This window comes from Aquarana catesbeiana, linkage group LG01 (assembly GCF_042186555.1).
Source record: "Aquarana catesbeiana isolate 2022-GZ linkage group LG01, ASM4218655v1, whole genome shotgun sequence".
In the NCBI taxonomy this organism is placed as follows: Eukaryota; Metazoa; Chordata; class Amphibia; order Anura; family Ranidae; genus Aquarana; species Aquarana catesbeiana.
The window spans coordinates 54,746,256-54,770,009 of record NC_133324.1 but is presented as its reverse complement, the minus strand read 5'-3'; the positions used below and the strand labels follow the sequence as shown (position 1 = coordinate 54,770,009).

Below are 23,754 nucleotides of genomic sequence, written 5' to 3'. Positions count from 1 at the left end.
TTGGCTGGGAAGCCGTGATCGGTTTATTTTATTTTTTTTTAATTCAGGCTTCCCAGCCTAGATGTGAGATGTGGGGTCTTATTGACCCCATATCTCACTGTAAAGAGGACCTGTCATGTCATATTCCTATTGCAAGGGATGTTTACATTCATTGTAATAGGAATAAAAGTGATCAAATGTTTTTTTTTTTTTTTCAAAAAAGTTGCAAACTACAAAAAAAGAAAGTAAAATTAACAATAATAAATTTTTTTTTTTTAAAGCGCCCCTGTCCCCGTGTGCTCGCACGCAGAAGTGAACGCATACGTAAGTCCCGCCCACATATGAAAACGGTGTTCAAACCATACATGTGAGGTATCGACGCGAACGTCAGAGCGAGAGCAATAATTTTGTCCCTAGACCTCATCTGTAACTCAAAACAGGTAAGCAGTAAAAAAAAAAAAAAAAAAAAATTTCAAGCATCGCCTATGGGGATTTTTAAGTACCAAACTTTGGCGCCATTCCACAAGCGTGTGCAATTTTGAAGCGTGACATGTTAGGCATCTGTTTTTTTTTTTTTTTTTTTTTTTTTTTTAAACAAAAACAGTGGTGCTTTATTGTTCTAAAAATAAATTGGAGTTACAGAGTACCAATCGACACAGTACAACACACTTCATGCGTAGATTACATACTTTAGGATAGGGAATATAATGTGCAAAACCCGCAATTAGTACACAAGAATAATAGTACCATTAACAACAAGTTTCGTCCACCCTCCCATCCTCCAAAACCCTCCCCTCTTGAAGCAGATGCTCTTAATATACTGTGTGCCGCTACGAGGCCATCCACAGAGCCCAAACTTTTTCAAATTTCCATGGACAACCACGGTTTATATATGTCATTTTATACATGGGAATTACTGCCTCAATCTGTGCCTCCCAGGCTGAGAAAGATGGAGGGGAAGAATCTATCCATTTCATGAGTATCTCTTTCTTGGCATAGAAAAGAAGGAAGGAAATGAGCAATTTAAGATAATAGGGCCTCTGCTCATCATCGTGTATCCCCAGCAATGCCATAGCCGGTAGGAGTGGAATAGAGGTTTGCAGCCTGGATTTGATTTCTCCAATTATCTTAGTCCAAAATAGCGCAATGACTGGGCACTCCCAGAACATATGTATGAATGTACCTATGTGAACTTTGCATTTAGGACACATGGGGTCTCTCTCAGGGAATATGCGATGGAGTCTCTGTGGGGTATAGTAGGTCCTGTGTATAAATTTAACCTGAATCAGTTTGTCCTTAGATGCTATCACTAATTTCGGGCCATACTCTAAACAGTCCTCCCATCCCTCCTTATCCAGCGATGGTATATCAGCCCGCCATCTTTCCCATCGCTGGATTTATCTTGGGGGAATCCCTTCCCAGTAACGCATTGTAAAGAGAGGATAGGGGTTTAGTCAAGTCCCCAGGAGACAGGATGTCTTCAGTGGGGTCAGTTTGTAACAGGGGGGTTTGTGGGAATTGAGCCCTGGCCGCATGTCTCAGCTGTAAATACCGGAACCCCATCCACCGGGGTAGACCAAATTTAGCCGTAAGCTCCTGTAAGGAGAGTAGTTGTCCCCCAGGCATTACGTGTTCTAATATGGTTACACCGTATCTGGCCCACACCTGTGGGTCTGGTATCATACGGAAGTGTTTTATCCGTGGGTTCCCCCATAAAGGGTGAGCTGGAGACAATTGGCCAGGTTTGAGAAAAGTATCTACGCCTAGTCGCCTCCCATACTTTCCAAGTTGCCCTAGTAGGCCCAGGCACCTCACAATATGCCTTGGGTCCTCTATAGGGAAAATTGCGAAGGTCAGTCAATGAGCCCAAGATAGTCGCCACGAGACAGATTGCAGCATTGGATCTACCACCAGTGGACTGTCACTAACATAGCCGCCCAAAAATATATCTGGAAATTCGGGAGGGGAAGTCCACCCAAGTCCGCAGGTAACCACAACGTAGAACGTGCCAACCTAGGGTTCCCTCCCGACTAAATAAAGGATCCCACTATATGGTGGATGTCCTTAAAAAACGAAACAGGGACCCAAACCGGGCAGTTCCTGAACAAATAGTTAAATTTAGGTAGTATCATCATTTTAAGGAGACTAATGCGACCCAAAAGATTCAGAGGCAGATTCTCCCAGGGAGCACATTTTGTACGTAGGGTGTTTAGAACAGGGGCCAGGTTTTTTTCAATAAAATCAGAGGGATTTCTTGTGAAAGATATTTGAATTCCTTAACCCATTGCAATGGGGAGGAGAGGGGTCCAGAGTTAGCTCCGTCATCTATAGGGAATAAGACAGATTTAGTCCAATTTATTTTAATTCCCGACAGTCCCCCGTTAGGCATCTGTTTACTTGGCGTAACTTCATCTTTCATGATATGCAAAAACATTGGGCTAACTTTACTGTTGTGTTTTTTTTTTTTTAAAGCACAAAACAGTTTCTTTCCCCCCCCCAAAAAAAACGTTCGAAAAATTGCTGCGCAAATATCGTGCGAGATAAAAAGTTGCAACAACCACCATTGTATTCTCTAGGGTCTTTGCTAAAAAAAAAAAACATATATAATGTTTGGGGGTTCTATGTAATTTCCTAGCAAAAAAATGATGATTTTTACATGTAGGAGAGAAATGTCAGAATTGGCCTGGGTGGCAAGTGGTTAAAAGACCAACATTGGGCTCCATGCCCCACTTCTTCCTGGAAGCCTCCTTAGCTGTATTTTAGGCTTTTTTGTGTTTTTTTTTTTACTCACATTTTACAGATGTCTTCAGGCAGTCAAATAAAACTGCAGGGTCCTCCTCTTCTTGACCTCTTTTCCAAGCTAGGTGGTCCTAACTGATGCAGAGAGCACAGTGCTGATGTTACGTCAGTAAGGCTCTCTATAAATACAAGGTAAGGGTGTACCTTGGCATTAGCAGTACATTTGTACTGAATGCATTTCAGCTTCAGTCTACATCAAATAGACCCAACAATCATGCAGTGAAAAAATTTGGGAACACCTCTGCATTAGGCAAAATGTGTTCTCAAACTACCAACCAAGGCGACTGGTGTGGGCTGATGAGAACAAGGCTTGGATTGAAAAGCTAAGCCACATTTAAGCAGGCCATTTACTGCAGCATACAACAATTTGAATAGCTTTTTCCATAAGGCAAGTATATGTTAATAAAACAAACACAGCAACAATCAACTCAATGATAATCCTCATGTATTTTGCTGCAGTCAGTCCTACTTCCAGATATTACTTCCAAACAAATGCTACACAATTGTGCAAACAGAATAATTTCCTTAAGAGGCTTATCCTGTCTATAACAAATTCTTTTTTTAATAGGTTTTTTGTGTACAAGATGCCTTCCACAGGTGAGCGGTTCCAGCTTATGAGACAACACAAACATTTTAAAATCCCAGCAAACATTTGTTAAAAAGAGATGATTAAAATTGAGGAAAAATTACAAAATTGAGGGAAAGAAAACACATTTGTGTAACATTAAAGCCTCATTCATACACACCACTAGTTTTCTTTCGTACAACCCAGCGGGTTTGAATGAAAAAAAAAAACCTGACAGCTCTGGTTGGAGCCAATGTACTTACAATCCAATGTTAGTACAGCGATCATCCCTGCTGTTCTATTGATTTCTGACAAGGGAACAGCCCTCTGCCAGAATACTCTGGTCAGCGCTCTCAGCCACTGGCTGCTGGTTTTCTGGTTTTCCTTGATAAAACCAGTGTAACCTGGCGAAACATGTCGGAGTTTACATCACGACAGAGAAGTTTTTTGTACTTTTCATAATAAAATTATCCCTTATTAATCACTTAAGCCCTGGACCATTTTGCTGGCCAAAGACCAGAGCACTTTTTGCGATTCGGCACTGCGTTGCTTTAACTGACAATTGCGCGGTCGTGCGACGCGGCTCCCAAACAAAATTGAAGTCCTTTTTTCCCACAAATAGAGCTTTTTTTGGTGATATTTGATCACCTCTGCAGTTTTTATTTTTTGCGCTATAAAAAAAAAAAAGCAACAATTTTGAAAAAAAACGCATTATTTTTTACTTTTTGCTATAATAAATATCCCCAAAAAATATATAAGAGAACATTTTTTTCCCTCAGTTTAGGCCGATATGTATTCTTCATATTTTTGGTTAATAAAAAAAAAAAAAAAAAAAAAAAAAAAAAAAATCGCAATAAGCGTATATTGATTGGTTTGCGCAAAATTTATAGCGTCTACAAAAATAGGGGATAGTTTTATGGCATTGTTATTATTCATTTTTTTTTTTACTAGTAATGGCGGTGATCTGCGATTTTTATCGTGACTGTGACATTATGGCAGACACATCGGACAATTTTGACACATTTTTGGGACGATTGGCATTAATACAGCTTTCAATGATAAAAAATTGCACTCATTACTGTAAAAATGTCACTGGCAGTGAAGGGGTTAACCTCTAGGTGGTGCTGTAGGGGTTAAGTGTATCCTAGGGAGTGTTTTTAACTGTGGGGGGAGGGGCTGTGTGTGACACGACACTGATCACAGCTCCCGATCACAGGGAGCAGAGATCAGGGACAGTGTCACTAGGCAGAACGGGGGAGATGCTTGTTTACATTAGCATCTCCCCGTTCTTCCTCTCCGTGAGATGATCGCGGGTATCCCCGCGGACATCGGGTCCACGGGACCCGCGATCCTGGTCATGGCGCTCCCGGTGGGCACGCGCCCGAAAGCCGCCTCTTAAAGGGCAACGTACAGGTAAGTTAATCTGCCTGTAAGCGCCCTTCTGCCACAGTATATCTGCGTGAGCCAGTCGGGAAGCGGTTAAACAGCTTGGTCCGCCCCTGACTCTTTTCAGTGGGATCCTTCCTCCTGTACTATCTTTTTATAGTTACTGTGCATAGGCACGGAGACCGCACCATTTACAGGTGAGCCTGTACATTTAGGGATACTACAAGGGTATGAACAATACTACCTAGTGTAGTGGTAACAAATAGTGAGTTAACGGTCTCCAACATCTTTTTTCTGCTGGTTTTCCAGCATGCTTGGCCGGCTTCTGTCGGACCAGCTGCCATACACATGGGCCGAATGTTGGCCGGTTTTCATTCAACTGGTCGATGTCGCTCAACCTTCGGCCTGTGTGTACTAGGTTTCAGAGACCTTTACTAGCCGATGATCTAACAAAGGCCATATTTTGTGCCACACATTGAACGGACAATTCCATCAAGAAATAAAGTGAAATTCCAGCCTCAACCTAATTAGTCTTAAAAATCTTCCTCTTGACAATACCCCGCAGATTATGGGGTTTAGATCAGGCAAGTTTGCTGGCCAATCAAGCCCAGTGATACCATGATCATTAAACCAGGTATTGGTATTTTTTGCAATGTGGGCAGGTGCCAAGTCCTGCTGCAAAATGAAATCAGCATCTCCATAAAGCCGGTCAACAGAGGGAAGCATGAAGTGCTCTAGAATTTCCTGGTAGAGGGCTGCGCTGACTTTGGACTTGATAAAACACAGTGGACCAACACCAGCAGATGACATGGCTTCCTGAATCATCACAGACTGTGGAAAATTTTGCATTTCATTTGGAAATCAAGGTCCCAGAGTCTGGAGGAAGAGTGGAGAGGCACAGAATCCAAGTTGCATGAAATCCAGTGTGGAGTTTCCAGAGTCTGTGATTTGGGGAGTTTCACTCTTTGAATTGAATTACAGTGGAACCTTGGTTTACGAGTAACGCGGTTAACGAGCGCTTTGAAAGACAAGCAACTTTTTTTTAAATCCTGACTCGGTTTGCGAGTGTTGTTTAGCAAAACGAGCAGGATTCAAGTCAATGGGGTTTGCAGTAACGCATTTGGCCAGAGGTGCGGGGGAACCGGTGACACTCGGAACGGTTAGGAGCTGTTCAGGAATACTCAGAAACACTCGGATATACTCCGTTCCGATGGTTTTCGAGTTCAGTCGAGCTGTCCCTGAGTATTACTGAGGCTCTCCGGTGCCCCCCACCACCTCTGACCACATGCGGTATTGCATGCAATAGAAATCAATGCAGAACAAAATTATCTTTGTTTCCATTGACTTCTATGGGGAAACTCGCTTTGATATGCGAGTGCTTTGGATTACAAGCATTCTCCTGGAACGGATTATACTCGTAATCCAAGGTTCCACTGTACTGAAATAAATTAACTTTTTGATGATATTCTAATTTTAGGAGATGCAACTGTATATTATACATTCACATCAGTCCCTGCCCTCAAGGAGCTTACAATCTACGGTCTCTAACTCACATTCATACATACACATGCTAGGGCCAATTTAGACAGGAGCCAATCCTACCTGCATGTCATTGGCGAGTGGGAGGAAACCGGAGCACCAGGACGAAACCCACGCTGGCACAGGGAGAACATGCAAACTCTGTTCAGGTAGTGCCATGGTTGGGATTCAAACCGGGACCCTAATGCTGCTAGGCGGAAGTGCTAATCACTTAGCCACGGTGTTGCCCTAGGATGGGGTACTTTTATAAATGACCAGGAGGATATAGTGAAGTCATGAAAAGTCTACATCCAGTAATAGAGTGAGAGGGGGTCACAGAAAATAATTTCTGTCCAATAAAACTAACAGCAGGGGTCATGTTGTCTCTGATGCATGACTTTCACTTCTAAAAGAGACCCAGTCACCATACCTCACTTTAATTTAGAGGAAAATAACTGCCTATATTTTCCCCAAGTGTGCAGTGATATAAAAGTAAGCAATATCAGTACTTGAGAGCATCCTTTACAACTGTGCAGAAAACTGGAGTTCAGCTTTAATTGATGGCACTCAGTTCAAAGCTGGTCCCTCACTAATTTTAATTAATGTGACATGCTGCCCTTCTTAAAAAAGCAAATATTTCTTAAAAGCCACTTAGCTGTTTGGCTACCTCTGTTTATTTGTTTTAAAAAAAAAGGTTGAAAATCTTGGTCCATGTATGCATAAAAGGAAACAAAGCATCTGCTCCATGAACTAAACCCTGCAACCATCGCTTGGTTCAGCTCCCTCTAGTGGCAGCTGTAATTGTACATGGGTGACAGGGGCTACCTACCCCTGTAAGGCGGCTTACCTTCGAAGGTGAAGGAATGCTGTGTAACACTGCTTGCGGAAGGCTTGGTACTGCTCGCTCTGTGTGCCTCCCATTCCTTCCACCATCTCTTTGTTCAGCTTCATGGGTGGTGGCAGAGGCTTGGGGTCTCTTCCCAGGATATACCCGAAATCAATGTGGAACAATTTCCCTGGAAAAGCAATAAGGCTGTGAGAATAGCAATACTTGTGGGGCCTGTCATAATAATAACAATCCCACGGTAACCTATAGGGCCACAATGTACCTTTAGGGTACCTGTTTGAGGCCAAGATTTGCTACAGCAACCCCTCCCTTCCCTCCAACCACCCCCCAGCACTGCAAAAGGTGCTATACAAACATCAACATTTCTAAAAATCAGTAGATGCAGAAGGCTAGGTATAACGTGAGCATTGCATTGTACAACCACCCTATTTCAAAAAATGTCTAAAATTTCACATCAGTGAGGGGACAAGCCTAGAGGCAAATAGGCACTTTTTAGATCTTATATCTTAGAGGACACCCTAAAGTAGAATTAAAGGCAAAACTTTTTTTTCATTTTGGAAAGTGTAAGGGAGGGTTATAACCCCAATCAGTGTTTTTTTTTTGGGCATCTGTGTCCCATTTGGGGGGAATTTCCTTTAATTTCTTGACCCATAGCCAAAACAGGAAGTGAGAGAAAATTCCTTCAAAATGAGCGAATCCTCATGCGTCACCAGAGCTAGTGTCCCCATTGAAAGATTTCCCGTCTATTACTGTTCTGGTGTCAACCCAAATTTTGGAATTTTCTCTTACTTTCACAGGCCATACCCCACTGGTGAAGTCCACTCTAAGCACTATCTCTACAGGTCATCACCTCACTGGTGAAGTCCACTCTAAGCACTCTCTCTACAGGTCATCACCTCACTGGTGAAGTCCACTCTAAGCACTATCTCTACAGGTCATCACCTCACTGGTGAAGTCCACTCTAAGCACTATCTCTACAGGTCATCACCTCACTGGTGAGATCCACTCTAAGCACTCTCTACAGGTCATCACCTCACTGGTGAAGTCCACTCTAAGCACTATCTCTACAGGTCATCACCTCACTGGTGAAGTCCACTCTAAGCACTATCTCTACAGGTCATCACCTCACTGGTGAAGTCCACTCTAAGCACTATCTCTACAGGTCATCACCTCACTGGTGAAGTCCACTCTAAGCACTATCTCTACAGGTCATCACCTCACTGGTGAGATCCACTCTAAGCTCCATCCCAAAAGCTGTCACCTCACTGGTGAAGTCCACTCTTAAGTACCATCTCTACAGATCATCAACTCCCTGGTGAAGTCTACTCTAAGCTCCATCCCTACAAGCTGTCACCTTACTGGTGAAGTCCACTCATGTCAAACACTAGCCTGCGGGACGAATTCGGCCTGCCAGACATTTCATGCTGACCTCGCACCTCTCCTGCAGCTGCAAACGCAATATTCCCCACGCACACGCTCCTGAAAATGGCTGTTCGGTAATGCTGGGTGCTGTAATAACCACAGGCTGGAAACCGTAGACAGAGTGAAGAAATGTCAACAGCACACCAAGGATTCCTCAAAAAAGTCCACAGCTTTATTCACATGGTACACATATGGCAAGGATTCGGAGTCATGCAGGCCCCTCCATCCTTCATCAGGCAAGTGAGAGGAAGACAGAACTCCTTCTACAGATCCTGTGTTGCTCTGTGCAGCTGCAACACCCCTTTGTCTCTGACCCCCCCCCCCCCACCCACCCACCTCAGGATTCAGAGCAGACTCTGGCAGCTGACTCCAGTCCTTCTCTGGTCCTCCTCCAGACCCTGCACATTCTGCCTCCCGCCTCCACCCCCAGCTTCATCGAGGCAGAAGCACAAGGTAAGGGAGATGCACTGTGATGTAAGATAAGGTGGGGGACTCTTGAGGGTGGGAGGGCTCTTGACATCTGATGTAAGGGAAGGTGGGAGTGTTCTGGACATTTAGTCTTACAGATACAACCGGCCCTTTGAGGGCAACCATAATACTGATGCGGCCCACAATGAGTTTGAGTTTGACACCCTGCCCCATACTTTCTGAAAGGCCGCTTATGTTTTCCCCCTCCTGCCCAGCTTACACAGCTTCCCTACCACTGCAAGTCTGATTTTAGCATTCAGCTGGTAGATTATAACCTAAAAGTAAAGGCATATGTTATATTATTGTTCTAGCAAAATGGGAAAACAACTATTTCAGAACTTCTAAAGAATATACAGTTAAACTAAAAGGTGTTTTAGATATGTGACTGGAGTTCTTTAAACAGGACACTTCATCAGCAGGAGCTTTCACACATCACAGCAATCTGTAACAATGAATCCCAATGTTTTCATTTCAGAATGGATGTATAAAAGAATATTTGTGCAGGCTGGAGAGCTCAACTCCACAGGCTCCCTTCACTTCCTGCAGTTCCGGCAGACATGTAAGTAAAAACCACTATAGACTGAGAATTTACAATAAAAAACAACTTGGTTCAGAATTATACAGCATTAGACCAAAAAAAGAGAGTGTATAGGACCACTATTAGGCTGGGTTCATACCTATGTGAATTGGATGTGGGTTTCCCCGCATCCAATTTGCATGACAGGAGATTGTGATTGTCTCTCTATGGAGCCGATTCACATATATCTGTTGCGGCTTGCACAGGAGAGCTGTCCGTATTTGGCTTCGTTTCAGGGCCGAATTCAGGCAAAAATTTGGCCCCGATTCCCTTCTGAAACGGAGAACAGGGACTAACCGGACACCCTGCTGCGAGCGCATCCGTCGGAGGTGTGAACCCAGTCTTAAGTAGATATATACATAGGTTATGTTTAGGGGGGATAAACAAAGAGTGATAAAATAGTGAAAAAATGTATTTACCATTTTCGTATAGTGGTTAGAAGGGTTAGAGACCAATTTCAGCTTCTATATTTTGCCCCATTGTTTAAATTTTACATATCGTACTGTAACTGAAGGTCTCATTGCATAACTTACCCTCCCCTCCGTGCTGTGTGGCACTGTGAAGCTCTGTAAATACGTACTTGTCATCCCACATCCTGGTTGGATGATGACCAGTGTTATTAAACCACTTCTTTTTTGACAAGCTGTCATACCTCCTCTAGGTCAATACTTGACTGTAGTAGGTTGCCATGAAACTACCATTCATAGTGGACATTGGTCTCCTGGCACTAGCTTCCAAACTAGGAGGGAGCATAATGTCAGGACTGGGATCTGAACCGACAACCCTTGCTGCATCTGGTATTAGCTCTTCTTGTGGAGTCACCCGAGATGCTGAACAGCACCCTGTCTGATTCCATGGATAGTTTTGCCTTATTCCGGGTGAACTTTGAACTCCATGCTCCTCCCATGAACTTCCTATTTATACCATGCCTTTGCACTTCCTGTTTTCCAGATTATTGTGCTCGCTCCAGCCTATATCTTGCTTCTTTGTGTACCTGCAGCTGTCCTTATCTCCACTACCACTGATTACCGACCTTTGGCTACCTGAATATGCTTCCACTTAATCCCAACCTGCAACAACTTGTTGCTGACCTTGTTTTCCGACTACACTTCTGATTGATCCCTACCTACTATATCTGCTACTGGACCCTGGCTTCCTCACCTCCTGGTGGTGCAATCCTGAGGACTATGACCTGGTACTAACATGCAGCAAAACCCATCTCGACCATCAGGAGCTGGTGAATACTGATGTACTCATATCCAGCTGGTCGGTGGGAGCCTCTCAACTATAGCTACTGATCTTTGAACCTGACCGCTGACCATGACACATGGCATGCTGGAAGCTAAAGTCGCATAGTGGCAACCACACATCACAGCTTTGCACACCATTCTTCTCCACCCACAGCCTGGAACTGGATGAGAGGATAGCGGTAAATACAACTTTGGAAAGGTTTATAAGGCATGTCAAAGGTAAGAAACAAAATATAAAAAAGATATTTACAAGGCAGGAAGGAACCTACATATGGATTAATTTTCTATTCTGGAGTTGGGCGTCATATTTTTGACTAAATAGGTAAATCAGGTATAACAAGAGTGGGTCAGAATTCAAAAAATTAAAAACGGCAGAAACTCAGGGACCCCACATAGTAATTGAATGTCAACAAAGATCCACTCAGGGTAGCACCACAAGCCCCAGTGATCCCAGTTTACAGACAACAGCACACAGTCAATATAGAAACTACAAGTTCCAGCACTCCCAAGTAGTAGCACACAGACAATATGAAACTACAATACCCAGTGTTCAGATAGTACCATGCACTGTAAGTATACAGGAAATCATTTAAAGCCAGTTGCCTACCTTGGGCGTCTTACAAAAGTCCATAAATCCCCTCCTCTGTACACAGGACGTGTCTTGTACGCCCTACACTTTCTTATTCTTTTCTTATCTCCTTCTGCTCAGCTACTGTGTACAGCCTGTGAGATCCTATGACTGGAAGCTAGTCAGAAGCCTTCCTCACTGAATGATCACTAACACTTTAAGCTAAAACAACAATAACACAGTAGCTATTTTATCTCCTGCATTACCTGTCAGACAGATTTGTGAATGAGAGCGCTGCAGCTGACTGAGGAAAGTTTTTATTGTGTGCACAGGGAATTAACTCTTAATCAGAACATGCTCTTTTTTTACTACTTAACCCTTTCATTTCAACCTGTATAATCACTGTTTAACAGTTTAATCTCCTGTTCCATGTTTATATTTTAAATTATTTGCTGGAAACATTTTTTTTATAAAGCACATATACATTATTATCTTTAAGAATGTACTGTTAAAAATACGTGGTTTAGGGTATATCGGTTTTATTTTAAATCAGTAAAAACTAAAAAATTACTGATGCAATATGAGAAAAATAAAATGTATGCAAAAAAAAAAAAAGTGTATTTCTTTTGTAAATAACTTTAACATGCTTTGTACCAAAATTTTTAATTTTAATGTTGCAGGAAATAGAACAAGCAACAGAATAAAATGTATGTTTTCCTCACATTAATGGTACTTGTGTTCAAAATATTACTGATCAAACTTGAGAAAATACTTAATTCTCAGAGGACTTTTGGGTCGCAAGAAAGCCCTGTTTGTCCCCCAAAAAACAATATAAGTATTAATTGTTTATCACAGCAGAAATGTGAACTATGGTCTGGTCCATAGGGGTTAAACAGGCGTGAGAGCCGAAGTGGTTAACAAGGGTTCCCAAAAACCTGGAAATTATTTTTAAGGGTTCATTGAGGCTAAAAAGGTAGAGGAAAGACTGCAAAACAATGTCACTTTAATGACAGCTCTGAATCGCCTGGAACTACAGACATTACATCCAAGATGATGACACCCAGCAGCAGTCTCTGGTTTTTAGCTATCTACAGAAGGGAAGTTTTCACAAGTAAATAACATGCACATATAATCTTAAAGGGAGGTTTTTGCTGAAATGATTGATCTTACCACAGGCTCTTTATAAAGTAAACTTGTAATTTGTCCATGCAAGGTTATCCAGGTTAGTTTTAATCCCCCACCCCTTGCCAGCATTGCATATATACCTTCCTTTCGCCCCCTTGCCACTTTGCTCAGTGCCAGGAGCTGAAGGAAATACCCCCTACATCTCTTCGCTAAATGGAGAAAAATGTGACTCAGTCCATACAACAGAAGTAGGCCAATCAGACTGTCACAGAAGAGTACATAGTCTTGTTTGGTGTCTTCGGTGACATGTAGCTTACTTACACAGGGTTTACCCCTGGCAGCTAAACAGGGTGGCTTTTGCTTTCAGATCTTTAGGCAAAAACATAGATACACTTTAAATTAAACCTTCATAAATCACATAATGGTGGCATTCGTTTTATTACTTATCGACTTGATGGTACATTTTACAATAATAAGAAACAATGTCAACTCCTGAAGACTGCATGGATGGTGTTTCTCCAGAACAATCTGTCTTCTGTTTGGGTCTTAAGTCTTTTCAACCACATGTTAATTCTTGTGACTATTTCCAGCCACCTAATTGCTGGTCATCCTGCTCCTCTTTTCCCTTCAACTGTGAGGTGGTCCTTCTCATAATGGGGTTGATTTACTAAAACTGGAGCAGCTGTGCGTGGTAGCCAATCAGCTTCAAACTTCAGCTCCTTCAATTAAGCTTTGACAAAAAAAAAAAAAAAGAACTGGAAGTGGATTTCTATGCAGTGCTACACCAGATTTTTCACTCTCCAGTTTTATTAAAATTAACCCCAATATGTCCAAAATAAGACATCTTTTACCTAGATATCTGGGCTTCTAGTGAAATGTTTTGGCTTGATTTGTTGAAGTATCCATTTGTTTGGTTTTTTGCTGTCCACGATAGTCTCAGAATTCTTCACTAACATCAAATTTAAAAGGCATCAATACTTTTCCTATCTTGCTTCTTCATTGCCTAGTACCCACACCAATAGACAGTGATAGAAAACAACATAGCCTGGACAATTCTGACACATCGGTATTTTTGGAGAGCTTTTCTAGGTCTTTCATTCTTCTTTTTAAAGAACCAGTCGGCATCACATTTCTTGACTTCGGGATCCCTTTTGAATATTAATTGATCTAAGGTGGCAGAAGTGGTCTATTTTTAGGTCATCATCAACTTTGAAGTTAGCTGACTTACCAGTTGTCATAACCTTTGGTTTCCGCATATTTACCTGAAGTCCCATCTTTTCTTTAATGTTCTTCTGATCCTTTTTAGCTATGCTAGGGTCATCGGTTCGGATCCCAACCACTGCACTCCCTGCACAGAATTTGTATATTCTCCCTGTGCTTGTGTGGGTTTCGTCCAGGTACTCCGGTTTCCCTACCACACTCCAAAGACATGCTGGTAGCTTGATTGGATCTTATCTAAATTGGCTAGTATATATGGATGTGAGTTAAGGATCTTATATTGTAAGCTCCTTTGAGGGCAGGGACTGATGTAAACATAAAATATGTACGTAAAGAGCTGCATAAATTGAAGGTTCTATAAGTATCTGTAATAAATTAATTTAAAAAAAAAATGCAGTGTCATCAGCATATCAGAGATTGTTGAAGTTTCTTTCACTGATCTTGATATCATCTTCCTTCAATTCTGCTTCTCAATATATGTTAAGCACATAGCTTGACCAAAGCATGCTAAGAGTATGCAGCCTTGTCCAACTCGTTTGCAGATCCTAAACAAATTAGTGTTCATTAGGGTGATTCAGTTTTCATTTCTTAATTACACCTTTTTTTGGAGAATTGGCTGTTCTAAGATCCCTTCAGGGCCTCATCTGATCTTTGGTAAAGCAGAATTCCACCCATTTAAAAGTCAGCAGCTAAAAAAAGTGTAGCTGCTGACTTTTAATAATCAGACACCCACTTGTCCCACGATCCAGCGATGTGGGGGCACAAAGCTTCGCTCCTCTCCGTGGTGCCGGCATTCACTGCTCATGCGCGAGCCGCATGCTGTAAATGGCCGGGTAATCTTCTGGGACCTGTGACATGTCCTAGAAGATTGCAGGGAGGGAGGGGGGGAGGTGACATTCCTTCAGGCGCCGCAGCACCAGGGGAGGAAGTGGGAGCTGGGTGCCTCTAAAAACCGAGTACCCGCTCCCCCCCCTAAAAATTGACATGCCATATGTGGCATGTCAGGGGGTCACTAGCACTTAAAGCGGAAGTTCCATTTTTGGGTGGAACTCCGCTTTAAAAGTTCTAGATCAGAGTTCTGATTGACCACTCTGCACCTTCATGACATCATGAACATTCAGCAGCATATAGAAAAAGCATGTCCAAAATATCTAAAAACCTTTCAAATTATTAAGCTGAGTGCACATAGCAGTTGCGTCACTAGGGTTGGTGTCACCTGGTGCGGTAAAACATGATGTCCACCCCCCCATCAAGCTCTCTGGTTTCAAACTGATAAACACCCACCCCTCATTATCGGGCTCTCTGATGTCACACTGACCAGCAATCCCCCTCGGTCATGGATGGAGGCAATACCATTGCGGTCAGATATCAGTTCCTACTTGATGTTGTCACCCCTCTAGCGACACCACTGGCACAAAGCCAGATCCATAAAGACATGGTGTGACAAGTTTGGTGTTGCCTGCACAGAGCTCAACTACATTGGGATCAATTGGATCGCTGAGTGAGAGCCAGGTCTTTTCCTCAAACATCAGTACCCGCGATCCCACGAATGCGCTTTTGGCTGAGTGGGCACAAATTTCCAAAGACACACTCCAAAATTTTGTGGGAAGCCTTCTAAGCTCCTAAATCAGGGATACGCAATTAGCGGATCTCCAGCTGTTGCAAAAAACTCCAAGTTCCATCATGCCTCTGCCTCTGGGCGTCATACGTGTGGCTGTCAGTCGTGCTATGCCTCATGTGACATAGTTCTGCAACAGCTGGAGGTCCGCTAATTGCATATCCCTGTCCTAAATGATACTTTATGTATCCATTCCAGAAAGAGAACCAGAATATATGCACATTTAGAAAAAAATAAATAAAAACAAGCCCACCTAAAACACAAATTTGACAGCTACACTCTTTGCAAAATGGTCCTTAAAACTGACAATAGGTTCCTTTTGAAAATCCCCCACAGAGTTTATAATAAGAGTAAAATGCAGATGCAGCAGAAAAAAAAAAAAAAATCAACATCTGCTTCTGAGCCTTTCATTTGCACCGAAGGTAATTCAGACAGGAACAAGCTGCTCCTATGGCCACCCCCACCGCGCTCATGTTTGGCATACAGAATGGCGAGCTGAGACAATATATACATTACATCTCCCAAAGTTGCCCTGAAGTCAGTGACAAAGTTACGGCTTTGTGTGTCAGCACTTTCAAATGCCACTGTCGTCAGATGGAAATTGACAGGACTTCCGAGGCTTCATGTCAGCGTCAGTCTTTTTTTATACGCGAGTGCGTTCCAAGATACGCTTATCTGACAGGACATCTCTTTTTATAATTCATCGCATGCTCTCCCTGGAAACACACAAAGAGCCTCCTAAATGTGTGGAAAGGAGTCTATTGCCTTTTTGTGTTTAAATAAAACTAGGGATGCGATTTGGTTAAAGTGGGCTTAAACTCAAAAAGTAAAGATTGGATATATTATAGGAAACCTCTAAAAATGTTAATTATGCCCTGAATCATTATTATTGTTAATTATTACCCTGAATGCCTCCTGAAAAACAGCAGTGCTATTCCCATCCTTTGGTGTTTGTTATGTGGCCTCATAGCTGAATATATAAGGCACTACTGCCTCGTGCTGAGACTTGGTGATATCACCTCTGTGCTGCTCACCGTTTTCCTTGCTGGAGAGGCAGCTGTACCGGAGGACCTGCAGTGCAAAAATCTCCCTGCTTCTTCTTCAATCACTCAGTGGATCCTCCACCTTGTTGTTCTTCAACATTACCCTCCCGGTCATCATGGGGCCAGCTATAAAGAAACAAATCTCTGGTTCGCTACTTAGCTGGCACAGTGCAGAATGAGACATTGTGAGTCTATAAAAGACAAAAGATCAGCTGCAGGCAGACCACAGGAAATACAGGTACTGGTCCTTTGTCTTCTGTAGGCAGAACAGGAAGTGAAAGGAAATATTTCCACAGGTGACTGGAACAGGTTTCCCCATTAGAAGATTTCAATTTTTTCCGGTTCTTGACAAATCAAAATTTTAGATTTTGGTAATAGGTATCACCAGGACAATACCCGCTGGTTGAACAAACAAATAAAAACCTGTGTGTACACCCCGAATATATATATATTATATATATACATACATATACATATACATACACACACACACATATATACACACATACTCACACAGCTCAAAAAATTAAAGGAACACTTTGAAAACACATCAGATCTAAATGTGGAAAAATATCATGCTGGATATCTATACTGATATGGGCTGAGTAAGGTGTTAGGAGCGAAAGGATGCCACATTGTTTGATGGAAATAAAAATCATCAAACTACAGAGGGCTGAATTCAAAGACACCCCGAAAGACATAGTGGAAAAGTTATGCTGCAGGCTAGTCCATTCTGCTGAAATTTCATTGCAGCAACTCAAAATGGTACCCAGTAGTTTGTATGGCCCCCACGTGCTTGTATGCATGCCTGACAACGTTGGGGCATGCTCCTAATGAGACCATGGATGGTGTGCTGGGGTATTTCCTCCCGGATCTGGACTAGGGTATCACTGAGCTCCTGAACAGGCTGAGGTGCAACCTGGCGGTGTCAGATATACCGAAAAATAATGCCCCAGAGGTGTTCTATTGGATTTAGGTCAGACGAGCGTGGGGGCCATTCAATGGTATCAATTGCTTCATCCTTCAGGAACTGGCTGCGTACTCTCGCCACATGGGGCCGAGCATCGTTGTGCACCAGGAGGAACCCAGGATCCACTACACCAGCGTAGGGTCTGACCATGGGTCCAAGGATTTTATCCTGATACATAATGGCAGTCAGGGTGCCATTGTCTAGCCTGTAGAGCTCCGTGCGTCCCTCCATAGATATGCCTCCCCAGACCATCACTTACCCATCACCAAACCGGTCATGCTGAACGATGTTACAGGCAGCATAACATTCTCCACAGCTTCTCCAGACCCTCACAAGTCTCTCACATGTGCTCAGGGTGAACCTGCTCTCATCTGTGAAAAGCACTGGGTGCCAGTGGGGAACCTGCCAATTCTTGTGTTCAATGAAAAATGCCAATCGAGCGCCACGGTGTCAGGCAGTGAGCACAGGGCCCACAGGCCACCCTCATGAAGTCTGTTTCTGATTGTTTGGTCAGAGACATTCACATCAGTGGCCTGCTGGAGGGCTTGTAGGGCTCTGGCAGTGCTCATCCTGCTCCTCCTTGCACAAAGGAGTAGATACCGGTCCTGCTGATGGGTTAAGGACCTTCTACGGCCCTGTTCATCTCTCCTAGAGTAACTGTCTGTCTCCTGGAATCTCCTCCATGCTCTTGAGACTGTGCTGGGAGACACAACAAACCTAGCAATGGTATGTATTGATGTGCAATCCTGGAGGAGTTGGACTGCCTGTGCAACCTCTATAGGGTCCAGGTATCGGCTTGTGCTACCAGTACTGACACTGACCCTAGCCAAATGCAAAACTAGTGAAAAACAGTCAGAAAAGATGAGTAGGGAAAAAAATGGTCAGTGGCCTCCACCTGTAAAACCATTCCTGTTTTGGAGGTTGTCTCATTGTTGCCCATCTAGTGCACCTGTTATTAATTTCATTAACACCAAAGCAGCTGAAACTGCTTAACAACCCCCTCTGCTACCTAACTGACCTGATCAAAATCCCAGGACTTGATGCTATACTCTGATTTTTGTGAGCAGTGTATCCATCTATCTATATCAATCACACACACACACACACACACACACACACACACACACACACACACACCCACACACACACACACCCACACACCCACACTATCTCACAAAAGTGAGTACACCCCTCACATTTTTATAAACATTTTTATTCTATCTTTTCATGTGACAACACTGAAGAAATGACACTTTGCTACACTGTAAAGTAGTGAGTGTACAGCTTGTATAACAGTGTAAATTTGCTGTCCCCTCAAAATAACTCCACACACAGCCATTAATGTCTAAACTGCTGGCAACAAAAGTGATTACACCGCTAAGTGAAAATCTCCAAATTGGGCCCAAAGTGTCAATATTTTGTGTGGCCACCATTATTTTCCAGCACTGCCTTAACCCTCTTGGGCATGGAGTTCACCAGAGCTTCACAGGTTGCCACTGGAGTCCTCTTCCACTCCTCCATGATGACATCACAGAGCTGGTGGAGGTTTAGAGACCTTGCACTCCTCCACCTTCCGTTTGAGGATGCCCCACAGATGCTCAATGGGGTTTAGGTGTGGAGACATGCTTGGCCAGTCCATCACCTTTACCCTCAGCTTCTTTAGCAAGGTAGTGGTCATCTTGGTGGTGTGTTTGGGGTCGTTATGTTGGAATACTGCCCTGTGGCCCAGTCTCCGAAGGAAGGGGATCATGCTCTGCCTCAGTATGTTACAGTACTTGTTGGCATTCATGGTTCCCTCAAAGAACTGTAGCTCCCCAGTGCTAGCAGCACTCATGCAGCCCCTGGTCATAACATTCCCACCACCATGCTTGACTGTAGGCAAGACACACTTGTCTTTTTACTCCTCACCTGGTTGCCGCCACACACGCTTGTCACCATCTGAACCAAATAAGTTTATCTTGGTCTCATCAGACCACAGGACAGGGTTCCAGTAATCCATATCCTTAGTCTGCTTGTCTTCAGCAAACTGTTTGCGAGCTTTCTTGGGCATCATCTTTAGAAGAGGCTTCCTTCTGGGACAATAGCCATGCAGACCAATCTGATGCAGTGTGTGGCCTATGGTGTGAGCACTGACAGGCTGACCCCCCACCCCTTCAACCTCTGCAGCAATGTTGGCAGTATTCATACATCTATTTCCCAAAGACATGGCGAGGCCTGCTCTGAGTGGAACCTGTCCTGTTAAACCGCTGTATGGCCTTGGCCACGTGCTGCAGCTCAGTTTCAGGGTCTTGGCATTCTTATAGCCTAGGCCATCTTTATGTAGAGCAACAATTCTTTGTTTCAGATCCTCAGAGTTCTTTCCATGAGATGCCATATTGAACTTCCAGTGACCAGTATGAGAGAGTGAGAGCGATAAACACCAAAATTTAACACACCTGCTTCCCATTCACACCTGAGACCTTGTAACACTAACGAGTCACAGGACACCGGGGTGGGAAAATGGCTTATTGGGCCCAATTTTTCTGGGGTGTACTCACTTTTGGTGCCAACAGTTTAGACATTAATGGCTGTGTGTTGAGTTATTTTGAGGGGACAGCAAATTTACACTGTTATACAAGCTGTATACTCACTACTTTACATTGTAGCAAAGTGTCATTTCTTCAGTGTTGTCACATGAAAAGATATAATAAAATAATTACAAAAATGTGAGGGGGTGTACTAACTTTTGTGAGATACTGTATATATATTTTCTCTAATGTCCAATTCTAAAAATAAAACCTATGTGGCTCACGTCCATAGTTAAAGCTATAAACAATAAGAAAAGAGCTTTTAAAAAATATAAAAATGTAGGAACACTATTGTCGTTTAAATGTTACAAAGAATATAACAGAATCTGTAAAAAGGAAATCAAGGACGCAAAAATTCTAAACGAACGACAGATTGCAAAAGACAGGACAAACCCCAAAAAATTCTTCAGATATATTAATAGTAAAAAGGTTGGGTCTGAGCATGTAGGCCCTTTACAAAGTAATCTAGAGTGGGTGACTGGGGACAAAGAGAAGGCAAATGTATTAAATACTTTCTTCAGTTCTGTGTATACAAAGGAGCATGGGGAAGCTCATGTCCAGAATGGGGGTGGTAGTGACACAGCCCCAAATGATCCACAATGGCTCAAAAGTGATACGGTCCAGAAATATTTAGACAGAATAAAGGTGGATAAAGCACCCGGACCAGATGGTATTCACCCATGGATCCTAAAAGAATTGAGCTCTGTCATTTCAAAGCCATTATATCTAAATTTTTAGGGACTCATGAATGACAGGAATAGTAACACTGGATTGGCATAGGGCCAAAGCGGTACCTATATTTAAAAACGGAACAAAGTCTTTACAAAGTAACTATAGACCTGTTAGTTTAACTTCTATAGTCAGGAAGATACTGGAGAGTTTAATAAAAGACCACATAGATGAGTTCTTGCTGGAAAAAAAATATTTTAAGCAACAGACAGCATGGATTCATGAAAGACAGAAGTTGTCAAACAAACCTGATTTCTTTTTATGAGGTAAGTAAAACCTTGGACAGAGGGTTGGCTGTGGACGTGGTATACTTGGATTTTACAAAACCATTCTATACAGTTCCCCACACACTGCTCTTGGGTAAGGTGAAGTCTACAGGCTTGGAAATATCAGTTTGTAAATGGATAGAAAACAGTCTAAAAGACAGAATTCAGAGAGTAGTGGTTAATGATTCTTAATCTGATTGGTCTAAGGTTATCAGTGGTGTACCCCAAGGTTCAGTTCTGGGACCCTTACTTTTTAATATCTTTATAAATGATATTGTGTCTGGGATTAAAAGTACCATTTCAGACTTTGCAGATGACACCAAACTATGCAGTGGAATAACATCCTTACATGATGTCTCCAACTTACAAGATTACCTCAATGCATTGTCTAATTGGGCAACTAAGTGGCAAATGAAGTTTAATGTTGGGAAGAATATGCATGCATCATACATACTAGGGGGAGTACAACTGGGGGAATCCACAGTGGAGAAGGATCTGGGGGTTTTGGTAGATCATAAGCTCAATAACATGCAATGCCAAGCTGCGATTTCCAAAGCGAGCAAAGTCCTTTTTTGTATGAAGAGAGGTATGGACTCCAGAGAGAGAAATAATTTTGCCCCTGTACAAATCATTAGTAAGAACGCATCTGGATAATGCAGTTCAGTTTTGGGCACCAGTTCTCAAAAAGGATATCGGGGAACTGGAGAAAGTGCAGAGAAGGGCAACCAAACTGATAAGAGGCATGGAGTAGCTCAGCTATGAGGAAAGATTAGAGGAACTGAATTTATTCTCTCTTGAGAAGAGGAGATTAAGGGGGGATATGATCACCATGTACAAATATATAAGGGGTCCATATAGTGAACTTGGTGTTGTTATTCACTTTACGGTCAACACAGAGGACAAGGGGCACTCTTTACGCCTAGAGGAAAAGAGATTTCATCTCCAAATACGGAAAGGTTTATTCACAGTAAGAGCTGTGAAAATGTGGAATAGACTCCCTCCAGAGGTGGTTCTGCCCAGCTCAGTAGATTGCTTTAAAAAAGGCCTGGATTCTTTCCTAAATGTACATAATATGACTGGGTACTAACATTTATAGGTAAAGTTGATCCAGGGAAAATCTGATTGCCTTCTGTGGTAAATTGGATCATGCTTTGCTGGGGTTTTTCGCCTTCCTCTGGATCAACTGTGTGTATAGGATTGTGAATATAGGATTGTATGATATCTTTTATTTATTTATTTTTATGGTTGAACTAGATGGACTTGTGTCTTTTTTCAACCTGATTAACCACGTATGTTTTGCTCATCGTTACATTTTAATCATTGAGGCAGAAGTTGGAAGCCAGTATATTATAGCCTGGGGTCCAAAGTGATCCATTTGAAGACTAACACAGATACTTACAGTTATCACCTTCACTGCTACTTGGGCCTAGTGCAATTTGTACAGGAAAATTGGAGATGAATGTGCCTATACAGTACTTCTGGATCTAGTTACCATTTGGAAATGAGATTTTCTACTGAATGTGACCTTTGAAAATTATATATATAATTTATATATTATAATTTGCTCAGTCTAAGCCACCTACATTTGTGACAGTTTTACTTTAACCATCCATATAACGTGCAGACAATGATAAAACCATTTACCGGCTGCATAGAAAGTATTTTACAGGGGGCAGGGACAATCATAAGTGCATGAAAAGCATTTTTTCCCTTTTTTTTTTTTCTTCTTTTAAATTGAGGCTTCTTTGTAATGCTTTTCAGTTTAGGAAACTGCATATCTATTTCAAACTGAACACATCAATATAAATAAGAACTGTGCTGGATACTGAAATCACTCACATTTCCATAAGTGCTCCTCTCTTAATTGGGAAATTTATACTGATGGTAGGAACTTGGTTTGTCAGTAACAAAGCTTAATGCACGAGTCTATTAGGGCATAATGTGAATAGGTGGTAAACATGCTGTAGAAATGATTCACACAGATATGGCAAGCCTAAAGTGCTGCATTGTCCAACATCGTGGTGGAGTGCACACATATGAGTGAACATAAAGACACACAGCAATTAATAACAAAGAACATTTTCTTGGCAGCATATGGTATGTGTTATGGAAGAGATTGTCCAGATATAAAAAAAAAAAAACTCAAATACAACCATAAAATGTCTCAAAAAAGCATCCAGTGAAAATATTTGACTCCCATAATCCTTTTCTGTCTGATCAATTAGCTTATATAGAAACTCTTGGCAGGACTGCGGCCTCTCGCCATTGATACTGTGCAATATCAGACCCACAGAGCAATCAAAATTCGACAGGTTCAGCAGGGACCAGCCAATGCTGCTCCTGAAGTTGATTTAACCATCGACTTCTGTTGAAAGGGCTTGTGTATTGGGATGGCAGAGAGTCCCGGCTTTCAGTATAAAATTGGGTTGATTTACTAAAAGTGGAGTGTGCAAACATTGGTGCAGCTCTGCATAGAAACCAATCAGCTTCCAGATTTTTTATTTTTATTTTTTTCAAAATCTAATTGAACAAGCTGAAGTTGGAAGCCGATTGGCTACCATGCACAGCTGCACCAGATTTTGCTTGCTCTCCTTTTAATAACTCAACCCCAATGCCTCAGAAGGCAGGATTCCTCTATCTGCCTCGGTTGTGTGGATGGAGGAATCCATTTATTTCATTTTTTTTTTGTTCTGCCTCTGGCCAGCTTAAACCTCTCTTTTGAAGACTGTAATGGAGCAGAACAGGGGAAGTACATAAGACCACAAACTGTCTCCGACTAGGCAAGATTGTAATACCATAACTGTAGAATCCTACTGTACGGACCTTCTATTTTCTTGTA

At 42.4% G+C, this 23,754-nt stretch overlaps 1 protein-coding gene across 2 annotated transcripts in view; it reads right to left on the bottom strand.

Annotated features, from left to right (window-relative positions):
- Nucleotides 1-23,754, bottom strand: part of PIK3C3 (phosphatidylinositol 3-kinase catalytic subunit type 3) — a 311,657-nt gene that overhangs the window by 118,413 nt on the left and 169,490 nt on the right. For both annotated transcript variants that reach the window (XM_073618729.1, XM_073618740.1), the window contains one exon: nucleotides 7,095-7,263. In XM_073618729.1, the coding sequence (XP_073474830.1) occupies nucleotides 7,095-7,263 (169 nt within the window). The remainder of the gene's footprint in view (nucleotides 1-7,094; nucleotides 7,264-23,754) is intronic.